A 20,570-nucleotide genomic window follows, 5' to 3' on the forward strand; every position below is an offset into this window, starting at 1 on the left:
AAATCAATAGAGCACCTTTATATAACATCAGGTACTTTGTGATTTTGCTGTATTAATGTATTAAGCTATATTGTGGGGTTGCTTATGATCTTTGGAGTGATTTCCTTTTTTATCCACAGTGAAATTATTAATCGATTCTGTTATAATCTCTTTATCGTGTAAATATGACCTTAGCACAAAGACAAAGACTGGGGACAATATCATTCCTGACTTTTTTTCAAAGTCAACAAATCTGCCTACCAGCACCTCAAAAAGTGTAATGAGTCGTGGTTTAATGGGGCCAGGCTATTTCTTGGCTCGGCTGTTTCTGGGTCATAAAATCTATATTGAGATGAATGAACCTTTAATGTCATCACACATAGGTTTCCTGAAAAGTGGTTTTGAAGCTCAGTACGGTCGTCATCTAACCACGGCCTGATTTTTCCCAACCGCTTGCTACTTCAAGATCAGATGAGTACATATGAGTGGCGGTGAGTCCGCCTGTGGAAGCATACGTGCATCCCTTCATTTACACAGTTTTAATATCATTTAAACATGACTCACACTAAACACGAAGGTATTTGTGTCCGTCAGAATTGTGTTGTTGAGCAATAACGGCAACTCAGCATTTCCAGTAACTGCTAAGCAGTCGTCATCGTACAGTTTGGATGTGATGGTGGGTTTCTTCACATGAACTGCTTGTTTTCGGTCCTTCAACATTTCAGTGAACTCTGATTTGGCCTTGAAATTAACTTGTAACCCTGCATCTGTGCTCACTTTTGCGCCTCACAAATAGCAGGGATATGTAATATTGTCTGATTTTCTTAGATAAACAAATACATTAGTGATTAATTTTCTCTATCAAAGCAAGGTAAATATTATCACTGTTGTCAGAGCTTGCTTAGCACTTTCTTTACGCTAAGGTAACCAGTTACTGCTAGGCGTCTCAAGACCAGATTTACAAGTGGAAGTAAATATTTATCCTTCAATTTTTTTAGGCTTCCTGCTGATGTGTATTTCTCTCTGAACTGTCTTGAGATCTTACTTCACTCCTTCGGCAGATGTTATGACCCTTTTCAGAGCAAGGGTCTTTCCAAGCACTTTCTTCATGCTAAGCTAACCAGCTCCTGGGTCCAGCCCACAGATCTGCTACTGGGAAATAAATACTGAAATATTCCTTTATTATTTTTTTTAACTTCCTCTTTGAGATGGTATTTCATTATGACTCTTGTCAGGGTTTTCCTAGCACTTTTATTATGCCATGCTAACCACCTATTGGTTCTAGCCCACAGATCTATCCATGGAGAAATAAATATTGAAATATTCCTTCTTCGTTTTTTAACCTTCCTGCTGATGAATGCTTCTCTCTGAGCTGTCTTGAGATCTCATTATACAGTCGTTAGGCAGCTGTTATGGCTCTTGTCAGAGTTTCCCTTGCACTTTCTTTATGCTAAGCTAACCAGCTACTGCAAGGCGACTCCAGTCTAGACTACAGATTTACAAGTGGGTAATAAATATTGAAATATTCGTTTTTCTTTTCTTTCTTTTTCTTTTTTTTTTAAACCTTCCTGGTGATGTGTGCTTCTCTCTGAACTCTCTTGAGATCTCATTTTACACTCATTAGGCAGAGTCTTCCTAGCACTGTCCTCATTCTAAGCTGCTGATTCTAACCCACAGATCCACAAGTGGGAAATAAATATTAAATATTCCTTCTTTTTCTTTTTTCTTTTTTTTACCTTTCTGCTGATGTGTGCTTCTCTCTGAACTCCGAAGCCTGGAGATCTTATTTCACAGTCATTAGTCGTGGACTGCTGGCTCTTGAGCCCCCATCAAGTTGAAGTTCTCTCCATTGTTGCCTGTTGTGGATAAATGGGACTCTGCGTCTTTAAATCGCAGCGGGGGGGCGGGGCTCTGCAGCCACACCAGGGGGAGGCGGAGGGCCGCTTTGTGCGCCACACTCACTCAACTAAACGGACATTGGAGCTCCAGTCCTGGGACCGTCCTGCACCTACTCTCCTGCCTCTCCTGACGAGGGAACTAAAAGCGAATTTATTGCTTCTCGCTCTCGGAAAGCTGGAATATAGCCCCGAAACTCTCCATTTCGTGGACGTCGAAGACAGGTAACACTTCTCTCTGTGTGTGTGTTTTTTTTTTTTTTTTTTTTTTTGGTTGTTGTGCATGTGTTGACAGAGCAGCATTGTTTCGTCGTTTTCCACGAATTTTCAGCTGGTCCCGAGAGTTGTGAACGCCACTTCCACTCTGTTCGGAGTGTTTAATTTAGTTTTCAGACTGTTTCGGGTCCGGGAACAGACTTAGGTTGAAGTTCAGCCAACGGTGCGAAATCTGCATCTCATTTGAATGTCAAATCTGATTGTGGACAATCAGCGCCTGGCAGTCTCATGTGTCCCATATGGAGCCACAACAATGAGCCCTCTGGCGTCCTCTGTGTCCCTCCACCAATCAAAACAACATGAAAAATCGCCACTTAAGTTTTTGTTGTTGTTGTTGTTGTTGTTTTTTAAATTAAAAAGGGAAACATCCTTTTTGGCCACACAGTTACAGAATACTCCCCCTGATTTGATTTCTGCGGAGGCTAAGGTGCATAAATGACACTTTAGAACTGCACAATTCATTTGGATCTTGGCCATGAAGTTGTGCAGTACTCCTTCAAAAAAGAAAAACAAATATTTCCACTCTTAAGGGATCTCCGAGTACACCAGCGTTAGATTTCAGTTTTGGCACAGGGCACCAGTTTTGCAAGAAATCCCGCTTTGTTTCATTTATTATGAAATTACTTAATTATCTGTTTTCCAGTCAAAGCCAAAACCACAAACAAGCAGATTAAAGGAGTCGTTGGCCTGGTTAACGAATATATCGAAAGTAAAAATATATCACTTATTTGGGATCCTTGTTAAGAGTATCAGCAAACCTCATATTTCAAATAGCATGTTTATTTAGTTTGTAGACATCCGATAGTTGAAACTAGGTTGTGGAGCCTGAAATAAGCGTCCCAAATAACTATTTTCAGCTACGGGACAGGATATGATTTAATCAGAGCGGGGCAGATGGACTCCTGAGCATCAGTCCTCCTCGGTAGGAGTTACGTAACTTTAATACTGAGTGGGATCACAGTAAAAGCACGGTTAAATCTCTGGGAATCCACCAAGAGCGGACCGAACGAAACAGGCACTTTCCCCCGTCCTCCCCCTCCACCCCCGCCCCTCCACCCCCGCCCGCCACAAATTTGTTTACAGACCTGGCACCTGCCTCGATGATTTTCCCTAGAACTGCCACGCTGGCCTGCGTACCTGCCCGGGCTGCTCGTTCCTCAGTCTCCAATTGAAGGACGCGGTCGCGTGCTCGCCCGTAAAGTCTGACCGTGAAGTCGTCGGGTCCGTTTTTTTACAACGCTCGCTTCCATTATTCTTCTCTCATCGGCGGCAATCAAACCCCTTAAACTGTTAAACTGTCGTGCCTGGACAATGGTGGGGGGACGTGTTGACTGATGGGCTTGGCTTTGGTGTCGTCTTTGTACGACGGTTGAACTCTGACCCCATCTCACACACACACACACACATACAAACACACAACCACACCCTGACGACAACCCTTAGGTCAGCAAGTGTTTGTCATTTTGCTCGATGATTCACTTACTCGCCCTGCGCTGGTAACGTCGCGATAGATTAAGGAAGATGATGCTCGCGGTTGAGTGTTTGATCACAGTCCCGCCAGCGGTGCCACTTTCTGTAGCGTCCCCCTGCCTTCCTCCCTTTCTTCTCCGGTGACAACTCCGGGGCATCACTGCACACACTTCAGGCCTTTCAGCTCCTTGGTGTACACCTCCTCCAGAGCTGCCAGGCAGATATCTCTCCATCAGGATCTATTGTGTACGCTGCAGAGTCAGAGGGGAGGAGAATGTGTGTGTGTGTGTGTGTCATCTCTGACTGTGCCTTTTTTTGCGATGCAGGCTATCTGAGTCGTGCTCTGGAGGTTACCGCCGCTGCGTTGCTAGGAACTTGGCTACCTTCCCGACTCCGGCTGCGCTGAGGTCATTATAGTTTTATATTGGAAAGAGGGAGAAAGAGGGTGTTGGAGGAGTGGGGGTTGGGGGAAAAGGCAGTTAGACTCATGTGCGCTCATGAAAACTTTAACTTCGGGGAGTTTCTCGTGCAGTTAGTTTAAGTGGAGGGCAAGTCATTTCCTCGTGGAGGGAGCCGGGTTGATGTTTTATCCGCGTCTGGCTTCCATATTATGCGGGGGTTTAATGTATGAGCACGTACACGTTTCGTTTGTTTGCGCGCGGGAAGGAATATAAATTGGTTTACTGGAATCAGATGCGATGGCTCGTAGCTTCCCGTGCCCCGGGAACGTGTGAGCTTTATGCCCATCTTCTTCCATCCAAAGCTCAACGGGAGCCTGTTACAAAAAGAGAGGAGTATTTTTTATCATAAATGTTAACATATTTTGAAAGAGACATCATTTTGAACCAAAACAAAATATCATGGAGTTTAGCAAAATTAGCACAGAGAGGGCGTTTTGCCAGTATTTTTTTTTAGTCGTCGCTATATATGAATGCCTCTTGGATTCAAAATGAGAAAAGCGTTCTGAAGCGGCTCGATTCCTGCGAAGTATTAATCACTTCACAAGTGCGCGACATGTTATCATTTGGGCTGTTGACACCGGGGAACCCCCGGGGCTCACGTCCAACTCCCGGGGGAGAGTTGTTTCGTCTCAGACAATCACAGGATTCACCCCGCCTGCAAAGAAAGCAGCGAGATCTTTGGACTTTGAAGAGAAATCATGCTGAGGGGGTTTTGAGTTCATTTCTGAGCAGGCTATATATGGAAGCGAACTCCCCGACGTTATATCTACGTCCTCGGGCTAGTTGCTGATTCATAAGGAAGGGAAAGAAGAGCAGAAAAGTAAAGCGCGTTAAATAGAAAACCATCCATCAATGTAAAAGAAAAATTAGGAGCTCAACTTTTTAGGTCTGTTTGAACAAAGAGATTCCCACTTCCAAAACCTCACGAAGGGTGAGCAATGCAGCTTTCCTTATGTTACTTGACTATACTGATCTTCTGCAACCTTCATCCCCCAAAATGCAGACCTTTTTTTTTCTCACTTTAGATCGTGACCCTTTCAAATTTGTGTCCTGATCCCCAGGTTGTAAACCACTATAGGTTTCGTACTAACACATTATCAACCACACATATGGTTGAATACAGAGGTTTGGAGTCCCTCTTATTCTTGAGTGAACCTCCCCCCCGACGAATCCCTGGACATTTCAGGTTTCAGTAATACTCGGAAAGAAACCTGAGCTATTTCTGGCCCCGTGACACCTCGGGCCTCTCACCGTCCCGTTCCCAGCAAACAGGCCGTTGCGAGAAAACGAGGCCGCTTTCCCTTTCTTTTTTGCAAACGGCCCGCATGCACCTGACAACCTGCAGCTCGGATTAGTATCTGTTTTGGTTACCGTAAGTTTAGCACCACCAACGCGGAGCAAAACAGCCGGTTCGACGGGATGTTTTTCTCTGGTTTGTCATTACAGTGCCAAAACACTGGGACGCCAGCAGTTCGACGCGACAACTCCTTAACAGGTGCTTTAACGTGTAATTCAAATAAATATTTGCTGATATACACACACTGTAGCATTACCCTGTCCTAAAGTACTGTTTAAGGCTGCGTGACCTGTTTGGATAATCATCAGGTGTGAGGTGTGGAGCAGAACGTGGCAGGCGTGGTGGGTTGATCCTACATTTCAGAGCATCCTCCGTGGTTGCAATTCTCATCTGAGAACACCTCAGAACATCAGCATCCGTCATCAGCTGGCACACCTCTCCTAGTTATGTCTTATGGAATCCTTTCCTCCTGCATGGCGAGGTCACGCATAGCATAGTTTCAGTTGCAGCAGTTTTGACTTGCTGATGAGGGCACGTGGCATGCTAATACGTGTGGCACTGAGTTAAAGGGGTGTTATTCTCTTCATTTGTTTTGGCTCCTATATCTGTTGGTACGGACTGGTACCAGTACGCGCTAAGACATTTTGTAATGAATTAATTATGCAAGCCTCCCACAGCTTTTGGAAAAAAAAAACTTGATCCAGAAACTGCATGGGTTTCCAGGAAGTTGTTTCCCGTGTTCCTTCGCTCTGACTTCAATGCGAGAGATAATTCCTGTTAAAGCTGTAAACCATCAAAGTCATTCTTAGCTGAGTCACTGTTTGTGGCGAACCAGTCTTGTGAAATCTAATCACGGCCAAGTCATACATAAAAATATGAGAATGTGACCTAAGTTGACAAACACTAGGTTTTCCCTTCAGTTTGAAAGAAAAGCTAACTCTTAGAAACCCCTGAACGCATTTTCGTTTCCTTATGCGGTGGAGAGGATTTGAAAATCTCGGTGCAAATTTAAAACCGACAAGTTCCCAGTTGTTGGCCTGTGCTCACAACAGATACATCAGCAGTGTTGTGCAAATGAGGCGGTGGACTCGTGTCAGGGTTAGGGTTGGGGTTAGGGCTACTCCCGTGTAGGCTACACTCTCTTGCGTCAGTTCCACACGTATGATTGCAGTAAGTTCCCTTCTCAACCCGTAGCCGCTGAAACAGTATTGCGAACACAGCAGGATTTGATTGTGCAATATACAGTGTGTTGACTTTGCCTGGGTAACGTACACTCTGTTGTCATATCATATCAACAAACCTGCACTAAATCTCCCTTCATGACTGGTATGATTTGGAGTTTACATCTAAACAAACAAAATGGTGATAATTCAACCGTATGATCATTCTGGAAGATGTATTTTGTGGTAACGTTAAAACACACTGGTTTAATCCTGGCCCACTGACTACTGGGTTGCGTCAGTACAACTCACTCCAGTCCAATAGTTCCACAAACCTCAAAATGAAAACACAGTTGCATCAACATCTTTCTTAATTGTTCATTTAACACCTTCATGGAGTTAAGATTTATTGCAGGACAGTTACATCGGAATGCATTTGTTTTTTAACTAGTGTCCCCAATGACCCGTCGTGGGACGTGTATAGATAAACGGACGTTGCGAGCGGTGGGCAGCTGGCAGCCCTGGTCCGGGCTTTGGCCTTTTTTTACAGTCCAGTGAGCTCTCTTTGTTTTGCGACTCTGTACGGACACATAAACAGGTGGTTTCTCCCTCGAGCGTACGCGAAAAGACAAAGGGAGGACTGTTTGCGTAGCCGCGGCCACCCCTGTGCCCACTAGATGACAAATTCATGCCAGGAAACTAGTTCAGGATATAGGAACGGCCACGTGAACTATTGTCCGGTCTTATCGCGGTCGTCCGATGATCCTCTGAGAATCGCCGTTTTCCTCGTGACTAAAGACCAGCACATCTTCCTGCCCGAGCCCCTGGAGGATATTTCCAGGTCAGCAGTCCTGTGCTGTGAATGGACAGAGGTGAAGTTACAGTACCTTGATACTAGATAAGATCACAGGGGCTTTGTCTCTTTGTGTTTCAAATCAATGGCAATCACTATAAATAGTGGGCGTCATGTGGGTTACCTTTGAACCTCGCGTTGTGAGAGATTTAGAGTGTTTGTGTATCCGTTTTCCTCACCGTACATGTGATTTGGGTGTGTCAGCAGGGTTCGGTTAGCGCCTTCCTCTGTGCTGTTTTGTTTTTGTTCTTTCACATCTATTGTACTTTATGTGACATTACTGGTTTCCCAGTTCCAAATAATTTCATCTGCCATTTGGACACCAACAGGGTGTGTGTGTGTGTGTGTGTGTGTGTGTGTGCATGCGTTTATTTTTAGAATGGATGTTTGCGACGCCCCTAACAGAGACCGTTCCCTCCCGATAACCCTTGATCCGATTTACAGCACTTCTTGCTGATGGACTTTAAACTTACTGTTCCCTACAAAGAGTTCACCGCTGATGCGGCCCATGCGCTTCGCTAATTAAATCTCCACGCTTCGTCGTCGCACGAAAATCAAAGTTGCTGTTTGATTACCAAATTAAAGTAGCATGGCAAATGATGAAAACAACACAAATAGAAAAGATAGATGAATCACTTGTAAGCTGATTCCGATGATACATGAAAAACATAAACAGGAAAGGCCTCACGATTTGCCACTTTTCTCATTTCGCCAGGTTTTAAAAAGCCCTTTCTTTATACAATAGTGTCTTTGACTGGAATATAAAACAGAAATAATCATCAAAACTTGAAATGTGTCTAGGCAGGAAGGCTGAACAAATAACTTTTCTTCTTGGAAACCAGACCAAACATTAACTTCTTATGGTTTTACCACTGGCCTCGGAGCTTAATGAGATGATCTTAACTCCCGTGTTCATATTCATCCTGTTAGATTATTATACACACATCTTTAACCAATCCTTGTGTGTTTACTTGGAAATTCCTGTGGCGTGATTTAGGGGAGAACTTCAACGCATAATCACTCAAATGTGTCTTCCACCTAGAGATCTCAATAACAAAGGCGCAGCGGATCCAGGCATATCAAGCGGTACTAGTGCAGGAGTTGTTTACGAGTTCCAGACTCTACTGCGAAACCGCCATTATCAGCCTGAAGTGGCCATATTTGTGAGCCTTGCGCGCTCTCTTTTGTCAGCGAGTGTTTTGTTGGCTGCCGTTGGTGCCATTAAAGTTAGCACCATGGGGGTTTATTAACTCATCTTGTTAGTCGGAGCTCTCTGCCCGAGGCCTTTATAGGCGGCAGGTTGTGTGTTTGACTTTCGGCGGGGAGGCAGCTGATGGGGAGAGTAAAAGAAAGAGAAAAAAAAAAGGCCAGAAGCCGTTGAGAAGTTGACACAGTGCAGAAAACCGTTGCTTATCTTCCCAGTCACTCTTTTTGTGTGCGGATGTGTGCCGTCGGGTTATCTTTTCTATGATTTGGCATACTTTTCTTTTCCTCGAAGTCTCGTTCTGAGCAACTTGTCAGTACTTCTGTCTCTCTTTGGAACAGCGGCGACCAATATGGCCAGTAAATTATCCAACTGCGATGCTGGCATGCTTCCTACAACGGAGATTTATGTATTCCCTTCCTGTCTTTTATGGAGGAATCCTCAGTAGAAATTGCGCTTTGTTTCATTGTCCAGCAGCTTTTGGATGGTTAATTCAACCATTTGGCTCAGATCCTGACCTCTGCTACCAGGCGTGAATGCTGTCTATTTTTCAGAGACGGATGGAGAGGATTTCGGTGATTAATTAGACATGTACTATCATGTGCGTGCACACACACACACACACAAACACACACACAGAGTAAAGTACAATCCCTCCACTGTAGGCGTAATGAGGGTGTTGGTACATTTCATGCAGGACACGGTGAAAGAACGTCTGTCACTGTTCCGGTATGACTGAGTGAATCCAATGCGGTGACACCCTCCACCGCCCCTTTGAGGATGGGTTTCTCTTCAGTGCCTCCATCTGTGCCTTCCCTTTCTTGCAGAAGTCCCTGATGTATTATTGCTCCACATGAGAAAGGTTGTGCCCCCTCTCATTTTTGCTCAAGATATTATTCACATATAGAGGAGGGAGGGGGCATTTTTTCCCTAATACAAACTCTCAGGAGGCTTGTTTTTTGGGGAAAGGCTGATTTTGTAATCAAGGAACATGTTCATTATCTGTCTGTCTGGTTTTTAGCCAAGATCCTTCGCTTCCCTCTCTGGCTGCAGGACAGCATGACAGCCCACCCAGTATTTGCCTGCTTTGTCCAACCATGCAGGAGTAACCGCTTTATAAAAGGCCAGCTTCACTGGAAACACAGAGGAATCGCTTAGAAGCTTGTCCCCTGCTTCTGGATATCAGGGTTTCGGATTAAAAAACAATATCACTCGGCGTCGTCACGTGGTGATTGTGTTACAGGATGTGCCGGGGCCGTAATTGGAGCTCGTGAAACACAGCGAAAGAAATGGAAGATGGATTTTGGGGTCAGGCACAGAGCGGACAGACGGGTTTGCTTGCGTGGCGGCGTTCGCAGTCCAGAGCCCTCTGTGACACGATGGGCCGGCCCAGGCACGCTGGTGTTATTTGCTCACGTTGAAAACGCTGCTCTTAATCCTCCTACGCTTTTGTTTTTGCCTGGGTGGCAATGGGGCCCTGGAGCCAGATCCTCTCAAATGTACACACAAAACACACACACAGAGGGCCTGTAGCCCTAGGGCGAGAGTCAAGCTGATGTAGGTATATTTTTGTGGCTCAAATACCCCAAAGTATTTTTACGTTAACTTGACGGTTTTTCTCCGTTTTGCTAATGTTCTGCAGATGTAGCATTTCGGAGTCTCCGAGTCCAGTCTGCTTTAGTTTTCTCGAAGCTGTTGTATTGCCACTACAGCCACCGTCCTTAAAATCTAATCACGTTCTAATTGCACACGTTCTGCAAATTTAGCCAACTTACGTGACAATCTTTGTTGAGCACTCTCCTCACGCCAGCATCTACCGCTATTGTTTTATTGCAACCTCCTGTCAGGGCACATGTTGACAGGCTACAAAGTGACATAATGGTGTCAAATCATCAACAGGCACAATTATAATATATTTCTCTAATATCATATCGGGATATTATTGAGGGAAACGATTTGTATTGTTATTAGCGCTATATAAATAAAACTGAATTGAATTGAATTGAACGCTGGAGTTTTAGATACATCATACACTTCAGTTCCAAGTGTTGAAATTTATGCATCTTTTAAGTGAGGACAAGCCTGTTGGCACAAAACATTTCGCTAATTAACATTTTAAGTTAGCCTGGAAGCCAAACCGTGTAATTTTTGTGAGGGATATCTGGTCTGTAGTCGCTCTTCGTTTGGACGGGAGTTAAATGGTGATGGACAGATGAGTAACAGTGACATAGTCCTTAACGTCATCTGAGCGTCATTGAGTGGAGTTTGTTTACAACAAAATTGTTCTGATTGGTTCTGGGAATTTCCAATTGTCTCAAGATCTGTTTTTCTCGCAGATGAATGATGAAATCGAAATTGCATGTTACCAGACTCATCCATTTTACAATACCACACTACCGCATGCCCTAACCCTAGTCTTAACACCTTGTCCTTTTAAGCACTCTGAGTCAGCTTCGTCGATTAATGAACTTATGTGGCAATGAGGCGTTTGACAGCTCAGTACAAAAGAAGCACCTGGCCAAAGTCCAACATCTACTGTTAATGCTCACTCTTTTTCTTAGAAATATCATGCAAATACATAGAGCATATTCCAGGCCTGTTGAACATTGGTGCGATCCATTTACCGTGGGATCACACTTTGTAACATTCAGTTACACCTGTGTGAAATCCATTCCTCCACACGTGGGTGTTGAGGCTGTCTCCTGTTTCCGTTTGAGATGTTTTTGCCATTTGTCAAACAGGGTTTGCCTAAAAGCTTTGTGACAAGATATGAAGCTAAACAGGATGAGCTGGTTCCCTCAGCAACAGGTGGCAATGAAGTAAAAAAGGACAATCTATTTGTGATCAAATGTCTTTTGTTGCAGTCTTGGGATATGGTATAATGAAGCAGTTTGTGCCGTCTAATTCAGGTGTTAGTGGTGTGTTGAGTCATTATCCTTGTGGTGAGTTAAGGACTGTAAGCAGATTAGTTTGGAGGAAACTTTGAGGCACAAAAACCACAGCGATCTGGGATAGAGGCTTTGCTAATGAGCTCACACCAAGGCTACAGCTACATGATGTGAGTCCGAATCAGATTCACACATAGTTGATAGGGTTCGCTAATTCCTTCAGCTTTAGCATCTATCTAGCATACTTAATAACATCTTGCATGTATTTGGTTTAGTTATGGGTCCTGACTGGTAAAAGTTATAATAATTACAAAGCAAAAACAAAACTATAACTTTTTTAGCATTGTTTTCTGTTCCAGCATGACTCAACAGTCGTTCTCCTTGGCAAGCATTTCACCATTCTGAATGGACTATGACGTTGTTCCAGTGTTCTGCTTTTGACGCTTCGAGTCTCCCTTCCCCCCGTGGGAATCTGACGTTGGGGTTGGAGGTTGGGCGCCTGACAAAGTAGAAATTTGCTGATCTTCTCTGTCAGAGTTAAGAACTTCACCATTGTTATGCAGCCCCATTGATTCATTGATTAGCAATGTCATAGATGGCGTTGGCCAACTTGTATATTCATTTGCATATCAATGTTGCTAACAATGACGAGCAAACAATGGAGGATATGGTGAGTAGTTCAAGGTTAAACAAAGCAGAGGTTTTCCTACTGCTTAGGCAGCAGAGATTCTTAACGCTAGAGTAGACTAGATTTTTTTGTATTTTTGCAAGTATACAATTATTGACAATGAAGGTTGCATACCAACGAAACTTCTGAATATTCTAGTCTTTCATAAAGTTTAAAGGTTGGGTTAGTTACCCTTAAGTCTAGGAACATGGATTTTCTGTTTGGCAAGCTTTTTTGCTTCTTTCCTCATTAGTTTGTATATGGCAGTTGAGATGTATACTGTGAATGCGCCGTATATGTTCCTGAAACCCAACGAATGCAACATCTCGATCGGAAAACACTACGTTCGCTAAAGGGCAGAATATCCGAACAATGCAATATTGTCCAGTTTAGACTGACGGTGGAATAGTATGTAAAACAATCTGAATGTCATATGTCATAGATAGAAACTGGAGAAACCAGTTTTTCTTATTGAATTCCGATTCTGGCGATATTAAGGTAACCTGCCAGACTATAGTTTGGATCTGTGTTGTTGTGTAATTTGCCTTCCGCCTGCTTCCTCGTAACATTCACATTTACAAGCTTCCATCTCGTGAATAAATCATATTCTATCTCAGCCTCTCTTTTAAATATTTAAATGCAGCCAAAGATAAAAACAAGAAAAAGTCAGTATGTGCCTATTGGTGTAACTTGACGGTAGCCGAGCTGTGGTTGGACGAGAGGGGAGGGAGAGAAAGTGGTGTGGGATAACCGAGGACTGTGGAGCTCCTGTGATCCTCTGGATTACATGTGTGAGACCGAACGCTGATGAGCACGCTGGTTGTTGTGATGTCATTCTGCCCACATCAGAGTCTGCTGGTGACATAAGATGCTCTTAATCATTCATGGTCCTGTCACCGCTTGTCTCAGTTCGCGCCGGAGTCATGTGGCACTGTTGGGGTTCGGTTACATAAAGGCTTTGTCGCTGGCTGGCACGACGACGAGGCAATAATTCTCCACACGAGAACAAATCCAATAATATTATTATCACATCTGGTGGAGAAATGCGCTCGCTCAATGCACGACAGCATTTTGAGCTGCGGTTTTGTGTTTGCGTTGGTAGCTGCAGGTGATAACTGTAATAAGTTCTGCATTGTGAGCTTGCCAAAAAAAGGGTGGAGGGGAAATTTTGCCCCCAGCCGGGTCTGGGAGCATGTGTGGTATGACAGGTCCGACTGGAATCACAGCTAAACATGTTGATCCCTGGTAAACATGTTGTTCTGATGACTTTAAACGGCTCACGCCACAAACCCTGGAGTACCTACATCACACATTATCCTCGAATAAAAGCTGACAAAAATTTGTTCCTTTTCCAGCCTTGGGGAAAATGAGCTAGATAAATCAAGTTCCATTTCCATTATTCATTTTTATTGTTATGAGCATTGGCATAGTGATCAGTAAAGAGGACGCTCTTTCCTTCCAAGACAATGGTAGATTTGTTCAAAGTGTGGAAGGACATTTAACACAGCCGCAGTTTTATATGCGTAACACTGAAAACACTATCTGGAATGTTGTTTTGAAACCTTATAGCGCCGTTCTTTGTGACTTACCTTTTACAAAGAACTGAAAGGCTAAAACTGTATATGATAGGACTGCTGGCAGGCACCGCTTCATCTTTTGTCATGGCTTAAATAATGGGTTCTTGATGATCCTGAGGGGCTTTAAAACTCCTCCTCATCGAACACCAAGGGGCTCCCGAAGGTATAAAACGGGCCATTTCCTAGAATGACTGGAGGTGTGAGGTTCACACCTTTTGATATTTGAGAACCCACTGACATCTTTTATGCCGGGATTGAATGTCTTCAAGTGACGTGGTACATCAAAAGCACCCCCCACCCCCCCCCCCACCATGACACTGTCTCATTGCCCCTGCATGTGGCCACCAGGAAGGGTTAATCCATCTGAATGAGCTGATCTCCCCATGTAGGGGATAAAATCTTTCTCCCTGTCTCCGGCCGGCTTAGAGACAGGAAGCCCACTCGGTAGCCATTGCTCTGCTCTGATGTTGCCATAGAGAAATACAAAACTTTCGGCAGCGGGGAGGAACACATGAGTCGAGGAGTTGTCCCCGGGGGTCAGTCACACGTTCAGTCGCCTTTTGTGCAGCCGATACTAATTATCAACTGCGCAAAGCGTGAAATAATAAATGGTTTATGATATATCATACAACATTTATATAAGCGTAGTGTTTCTACTGGAGTGGGAGTTCGGTTTTATTTGTTTGCTTTAAGGCTTTAGGCTTCTAATTTGGGATCTAGCTGCTGTTTGAATAGCTTTTGGTAACTGTAAGCTCATTCCAGTTGCCGCGTATTAGCGTGTAAACTTAAACTGAAAGGGCTTTTAAAATAAAACCTGAAAATACGCTTTTCAAGTGCTATTATTAGTGCGTTTCCTCTTTGTTCAGCCTTTTCGAGAGGACGTTCCCCCCATTAGTGCGGGAGCTACTGACGAAATCCTCAATGAAGTTGTTGAGTATGAAAGATAAAACCGTGGCAGTGGAGTTCAGAACTCTTTGGGGGATGATCTGTCTGGAAAAAAAGAGGCGAACAAAAAAAAAAAAACAGCACTAGGCTTTATCATTTATCAAACCGCCCTCTGTTCCCTCTAGTGCTACAGTTGCCTTTCCCGATTGAATGGGTTCTTGTGAGAGATGCAAATGTTTTCATGGGTGACGTTTCTTTGGAATATTGTCGAGTGAAGCCCCCATTCATTCATGGGGAGGGGGGGGTACGCATAATGGCCTGGAGCGTGGGCTTCAGCTCCACCGAGAATGATGGTATTGCTGTCTGGCTAAAACAAATGAAGCCCTTGTTAATGTCAGTAACACATGGAGCGAGTGCACTGTAGCTAGTACATAAGTGGGCGATCTAAACTTCTTTTCCATGCGATTTGGTTTTAAGATCACGTTTCAAAGCTTGAGTCACCGGTGACCCAAGGACAGTTTGCGTTTAAGTGCCGAAATCTCTTTACTATCAGCTGATTAGGTTAAAGGCAATCAGTGCAAGACCGGGATCAAACTGACCCATGTGGAGAAAAAAAAGAACATTCTGCCTTTAATCTAGCACTTAGGGAATACCAGAGCTGATAGATTTACCGACAGGGGGTAATGCATATGCGCTAAGTAAAAAATGCAGATAAAAAGAGCCAGAACACTGTATTCTGTCGGGGAGGTGCTCAGATGTCGCCTTCAAGGCTATAGAGACTAAATGTCAAAACTAGAGAGGAATTGCACAGAGAGTTAGTGGTAGAAACACTTTATCCCCTGGTAGATAAGAGTGTGAGAACAGAATGTGGCTGATCTGGAGTTTTTGAGCTGCGCTGTAAGTCGACCCATGCTGAAGAAATGCTGTTCCACTTCATTCTTTTCCTTTTCTTCTTTCTTTTATTCCTGCCAGCTTGAACTGCTCCAGCCCTCGGTATCCTGTGTCTCGCTGGTTATGTAAGAGTCAGGGGCCTAAATGGGAAGTAAAGCACAGCAGTGACGGCGGACAAACTGAAATCAATGGCAGCCTGTTGAGATTATTTTTTCGAATTTGTTTATTTTAAGAAATTACACGGGCGCTTACTTTGCAAACTTCACGAGGGGTGTTACCACTGTTTTGAAGATTAAAGAGAAGGTGCTAGGAACACTTTGCCAGAAAGGCCCTTTTCACTATTACGTAACACCCTTACAGACTTCAGCATCTGAAAGCTCTGCAAATTTAGATGCACTGAAGTGAGCCTTCATTTTGAAGCCCTAGCAACAAAAAGTTTCCATCCTTGATGGAGGTCAGTGCAAAGTTAGTTATGCGATGGTGGGCGATGAGAAATGAATAAATACAGCTCTTTAGAGAAGCATTTAAAGTGGGTTGTTTCATTTACACCAGAATAAAAATGAATTCCGTGTTTCCACCCTGCATGCCAAGCTGCGTAGCTAGGTCTTGGTTTACAGAACAACTGTTTAATGCTCTCTTTTCTTCTTCTTCGCAGGCTGATTCAACCGCTAATGAAACCAGCGTTGAAGTACCAGAATGGCTGCACACATTAAACACCTGGAGTTATACTTGCTTTGACAACATCTGTTACGTTTGCCAAAGAACTTTGGAAGCAACTCCTGTGAACGCCTACAGATCCTACTTAGATTTCTATCTGTGGATAACTAACTGCCATCATGCCTATTCTCAAGCAGCTGGTGAACAACTCTAGCCAGTCAAAGCGGCGGTCTCGGGTCGACCTGACCGCGGAGATGATCAGCGCCCCTCTGGGCGACTTCCGCCACACGATGCACGTTGGCCGAGGCGGCGACGCTTTCGGGGACACGTCGTTCCTCAGCACCCGGTCCGGGGAGCCTCCCAGGGAGCCGGAAGCAAAGCCGGACTCGCCAGGTCCCAAGCCGGGGCTGCTGTCCCGCACCTTCAGAAGCAGCAAGCGATCTCAGTCGGTCAACCGAGCGGACAAGTACGAGTACAACACCATGCCGCCTTCCGCCGGCTCGTCCCAGTATGTGAAAACCGCTATATCCATGCCTTACCTGAACGACGAGGTCACCAGCAGAGGAAGCCAGCTGCCGAAGAGCGTGTCCTCGAGCCCCATGAAGAAGCTGTCGGAGGTCGAGAGCAAGCCGGTCAACGGAGCGGCAGCCATGGCGACGCTGGATGCGGAGTTCGACGAGCGGAATTTCGGCGAGCTCACGGATTTGCCTCCGTCCATGCCTAAGGGAGGCGGAATGAAGCACGCAGAGTCCATGATGTCCTTCCACATTGACTTGGGGCCCTCCATGCTCGGGGACATCTTGAGCGTGATGGAGAAAAAGGGCTGGGAGGAGGACGACCTCGGCTACGAGGAAGGAAAGAGCAGCGAGGGCCACGCGTCGCCCTCCCACATCCCCCACATAGATGACGACGACGCGGAGGAGCACGCCCCCGAGCGGCCGCCTCGCATGTACCAGCACGAGGCCGTGATGGATCCCTACACCCCGGAGCTGCACGCCCGCAACAACAACCACCACAACATGGATAGCTGCTCCGTGTCCAGCTCCGGCTCCGTCACGGAAGAGAAACCTCAGTACCACCACGACGCGGACACGGACAGCGCAAAGTACAGTTCGCCGCGCGGGGAGGACGACAGAGATTTCACCTTCATGGACGAGGACGACGACGAGATCCGAGTGTAGAAAAGTCTTGAACAGTCTTGAAGGACACTAAAGGAGGACGCTTTGGGAGGTCATCACAAACTGGGGAAAGCAGGAGAGGGGGTTTACAGACGGGGCCACATCTGGTTTAAGCTCCCCGTAGAGCAATAATATCTGAACATTATGTTCAGCATCTTAGGTAAATCCAAGTATGCCTTTTTTTTTTTTTTTTTTGCTGTGCTGTAGCAAGGAACCGTGAGCTAAATGCACGCTAGACAGATTGGCTCACAAAAAAGTGGCACTCCTGAAATGTTTGGGGTTGGCTGATGCAATTTTTGCAGCATCAAACTCTGAACTCATTACTGCTAAACTGGCTCCCACTCCTAACAAAGAAGAGAAATCAGCACTGTCGGGTGTGAACATAATACTAATCGTTAAAAAGAGGAGGAACAAGTAAGAACCAACCGTGAGATTAGAGAACTGGGTTGGATAACGCGGACGTGCGGTAGGGATTCTTAGGAAGGATGAGGGAAAGTGAAACTGGGATAGCTTTGTAAGCCCAGCATGTGGGAGTGATCACGGAGCTTAATTTGCCAATTACCCATTCTGGCATAGACACTAAACCGATAAAGTAGTGATTACTTTTGTCCACGTCTGAGTTTAAGGGGTGATTTATGCTATTTTGTTCTTCACTGTATGTATGTACAGTGTCTGGAAGTGTCAAGAGTTGTGTAGTTTATTATTTTTGGCGCTGCCTCTTTTGGGGAACATCTGCAGTCTTTAAATTCTGTTCAGCTGTGATATTTATTCCTTCGTTTTCATAAGGGATGAATCATTCTTAATGTGCACTGCTTAAGGTCTTATGGTATCTTTGCTTTCTACAGAGAGGAGGAAAAAAAAAAGTCTTAATGGTACTAGAGTGAGTCATCTTCGCGTTGAAGTTGACCACATGGCACTTAGGTTCTGGACTCGAGCAAATTATCACCCGAAAATCGAAACGGAATTAATGTGAACGGTCAAAAGAGATTTATGTATGTTTTCTGTGACTTTTTTTTAAACGAGACAGAAGTGGCGATCGCTGCGTGTTCTCGCTGCTTCTGCGTCGTCACCGAGGTTGCTAGGATTCGGAGGTGTGTGGAGAGATTGACATAAGACAAGTCTGAAGTTTGAGCCGCTGCTTAGTGTGAAATTACAGAAATATTACAGACCTGTCCGTGGGAGACCTCCTCTTTTTTTAGACGTCTGTCAAGTCGCGTCCCGAGGGGCAGAGAAAGGAAGCGAAGAGCACGGTTAGATAATAGATGGGCATCAGGCATGTCCGAGGGAACGGAATCTACTTCCCGATCTGGCCCCACAGGTGATAATATTCACCTCCTCCACACAAGTAAAATCACAGAGTAGGAACAGATGATTAAATCAACCAATCATACGGCCGTTCCCAGTCTACTCATTAAATGTGCTAGATTATTGGACTCCAGCCAGCTGGAGCCTCTCCAGGAACAGACAGGTGGGCTGTTTCTATTTTTCTTTCCTCTTTTTTTTTTTTTCTTTTTTTTTTTTGCCCGGGTTCCAGTGACTTCACAACTCAGCCTCGCTCAGTCGTCTACTCTCAGCTCCAAATTAGGCACAAAGAAATGTACTTTCGCATATCTGCGATTAATGTCTGACCTTGTTTTTTTGTTTTTTTTTTTTCTTCCTGCCGTGGCACTGACGCAGGGCGGTGTACATAAAATCAGGATGCTGTGCCATTCTGCCTCGGGTTGTTTTCTGGAACGACGTCTACAAAGACAGGTGGCGGGGGTAGTTCCGAAATCAAAAGCAATCTGCGGGAAATTGCCAAGTATGTGTTAACCTTTTGTTGCGCGAGGTTAGGATGTTGGATTTTGTTTATTTTCTACTTGTGTCTGTATAGAGATAAGGATTATGATTTGAGTCAGACCTTCACGTTTTCCTGTGTACGGGCCAAAATCTGTAGATTGACGCGTAGAGACGAAACGGACGCTTATCTGATCCGCTGTCGCTTTTAATCAAGCAGTGTAAATATAATTAGTGCCATGGACGCTCACAACGAACAATCGTTATCGGCAAGTTTTAACGCATTGCACACAATCCGTCTCCCCGGTGGGTTGTTGCAGTTGGACGCGAACGGAACCGTGGGAACAGATTCGCCGAAATACGCTGAAATATTTCCTTGTAATTGTCTTAACTTTCTGGCTGTTGTTGTTTCTCTCTGTGGGAAACATCCCTAAACAGGCCAGAGCAAACCATAAGAAGGATTTGTGAATTCTGTCTGCCGCAGGTTTGCCTGTAAAGTTTCCCATTCCCTGGTGGCAGTGGTTTGGGTGAACGGCTAAAAAAAAAAAAGACCAGGACTGCAAAAAAAAAAAAGAAAAAAGTCTCAAAGTTCAGCTGTAGAACTTTTTTTTTTATTTTTTTTTTTCTATTCAGTGGCTGTAGTGGTATGCCAAGTATGTATTGTTTTCTTTTCCTCCCTCATTATTCTGGTTTTACAGTATATTAATATATTCACCTCCTTCACTTTCCTTTCTTTGAAATAACAGCTATATTTTTCAATAAAAGAGAAAGCTGGTAATCTTTAACCGTTTCTGCCTCGTCTCTTTAAGTCTTTCGCCGCCGACTTGCCTCGTTCACAGGCTCTTATTTATTTATTATTTTGGTTCTGCTAGCTCCCCCTCACTCTACTTCCAAAATAGGAAGGACTCTTAATTCAAATGCGACCTTGGAAGTAGCACTCGCTCGACTTTATTTTTCACCGAGGGAGGTGCTGAAAGAGTTCCAGCTACATCCAGAGTTTAATGAACACACTCTTGGACTGGATTATTCTGCACAAATAACCCTGAAATGAAAGGAAAAAAATAAGAAAAAAAACTCTTTTAAACTGATTCCACGTTGCGGGGTGGAAGAACGGTCTTGTGAGCTGATTCCGACCCTCCAGCCTGACATCGATTTGTGACAGGCCTCCGCTGATGAAGATCCTTAAAAGTTCTCGAGTTTCGTAACGTTCGGCGAACTCTGCGACGATCAGATTTGTTTTGAGGCTGGACACGGTGTGAGGAGAAGAGTAAATTAACTGTGCAGACGGACGACATCGCAGTTCTTATTTTAAAGCGTAAATCCAATTTGTGTTGTACCATGCTTATGTCAGTTCTCAGCCAGCAAAACAAACGGGTGAGTAGCTCCGTGTTCAGACCCTGGTCATGTGAGTTTCAGATGTTTCTCTTTAAAACCTCCTCACCAGCTGTTATTGAAT

General features: G+C 44.6%; 1 protein-coding gene across 1 annotated transcript; it reads left to right on the forward strand.

Annotated features, from left to right (window-relative positions):
• The first annotated feature begins 477 nt into the window (after positions 1–477).
• On the forward strand, positions 478–19,899 carry cdc42ep4b (CDC42 effector protein (Rho GTPase binding) 4b). The gene is made up of 2 exons (XM_047609069.1): positions 478–2,099; positions 16,159–19,899. The coding sequence occupies exon 2, from the start codon at positions 16,340–16,342 to the stop codon at positions 17,339–17,341; it is 1,002 nt and encodes a 333-aa protein (XP_047465025.1). The 5' UTR covers positions 478–2,099; positions 16,159–16,339; the 3' UTR covers positions 17,342–19,899.
• Positions 19,900–20,570: the final 671 nt, after the last annotated feature.

The sequence above is a fragment of the Mugil cephalus genome, chromosome 16 (genome assembly GCF_022458985.1).
Source record: "Mugil cephalus isolate CIBA_MC_2020 chromosome 16, CIBA_Mcephalus_1.1, whole genome shotgun sequence".
In the NCBI taxonomy this organism is placed as follows: Eukaryota; Metazoa; Chordata; class Actinopteri; order Mugiliformes; family Mugilidae; genus Mugil; species Mugil cephalus.

What these genes read in the sequence shown, in the direction of transcription:
- cdc42ep4b (XM_047609069.1), top strand. Translation starts at nt 16,340, where the DNA reads ATGCCTATTCTCAAGCAGCTGGTGAACAACTCTAGCCAGTCAAAGCGG.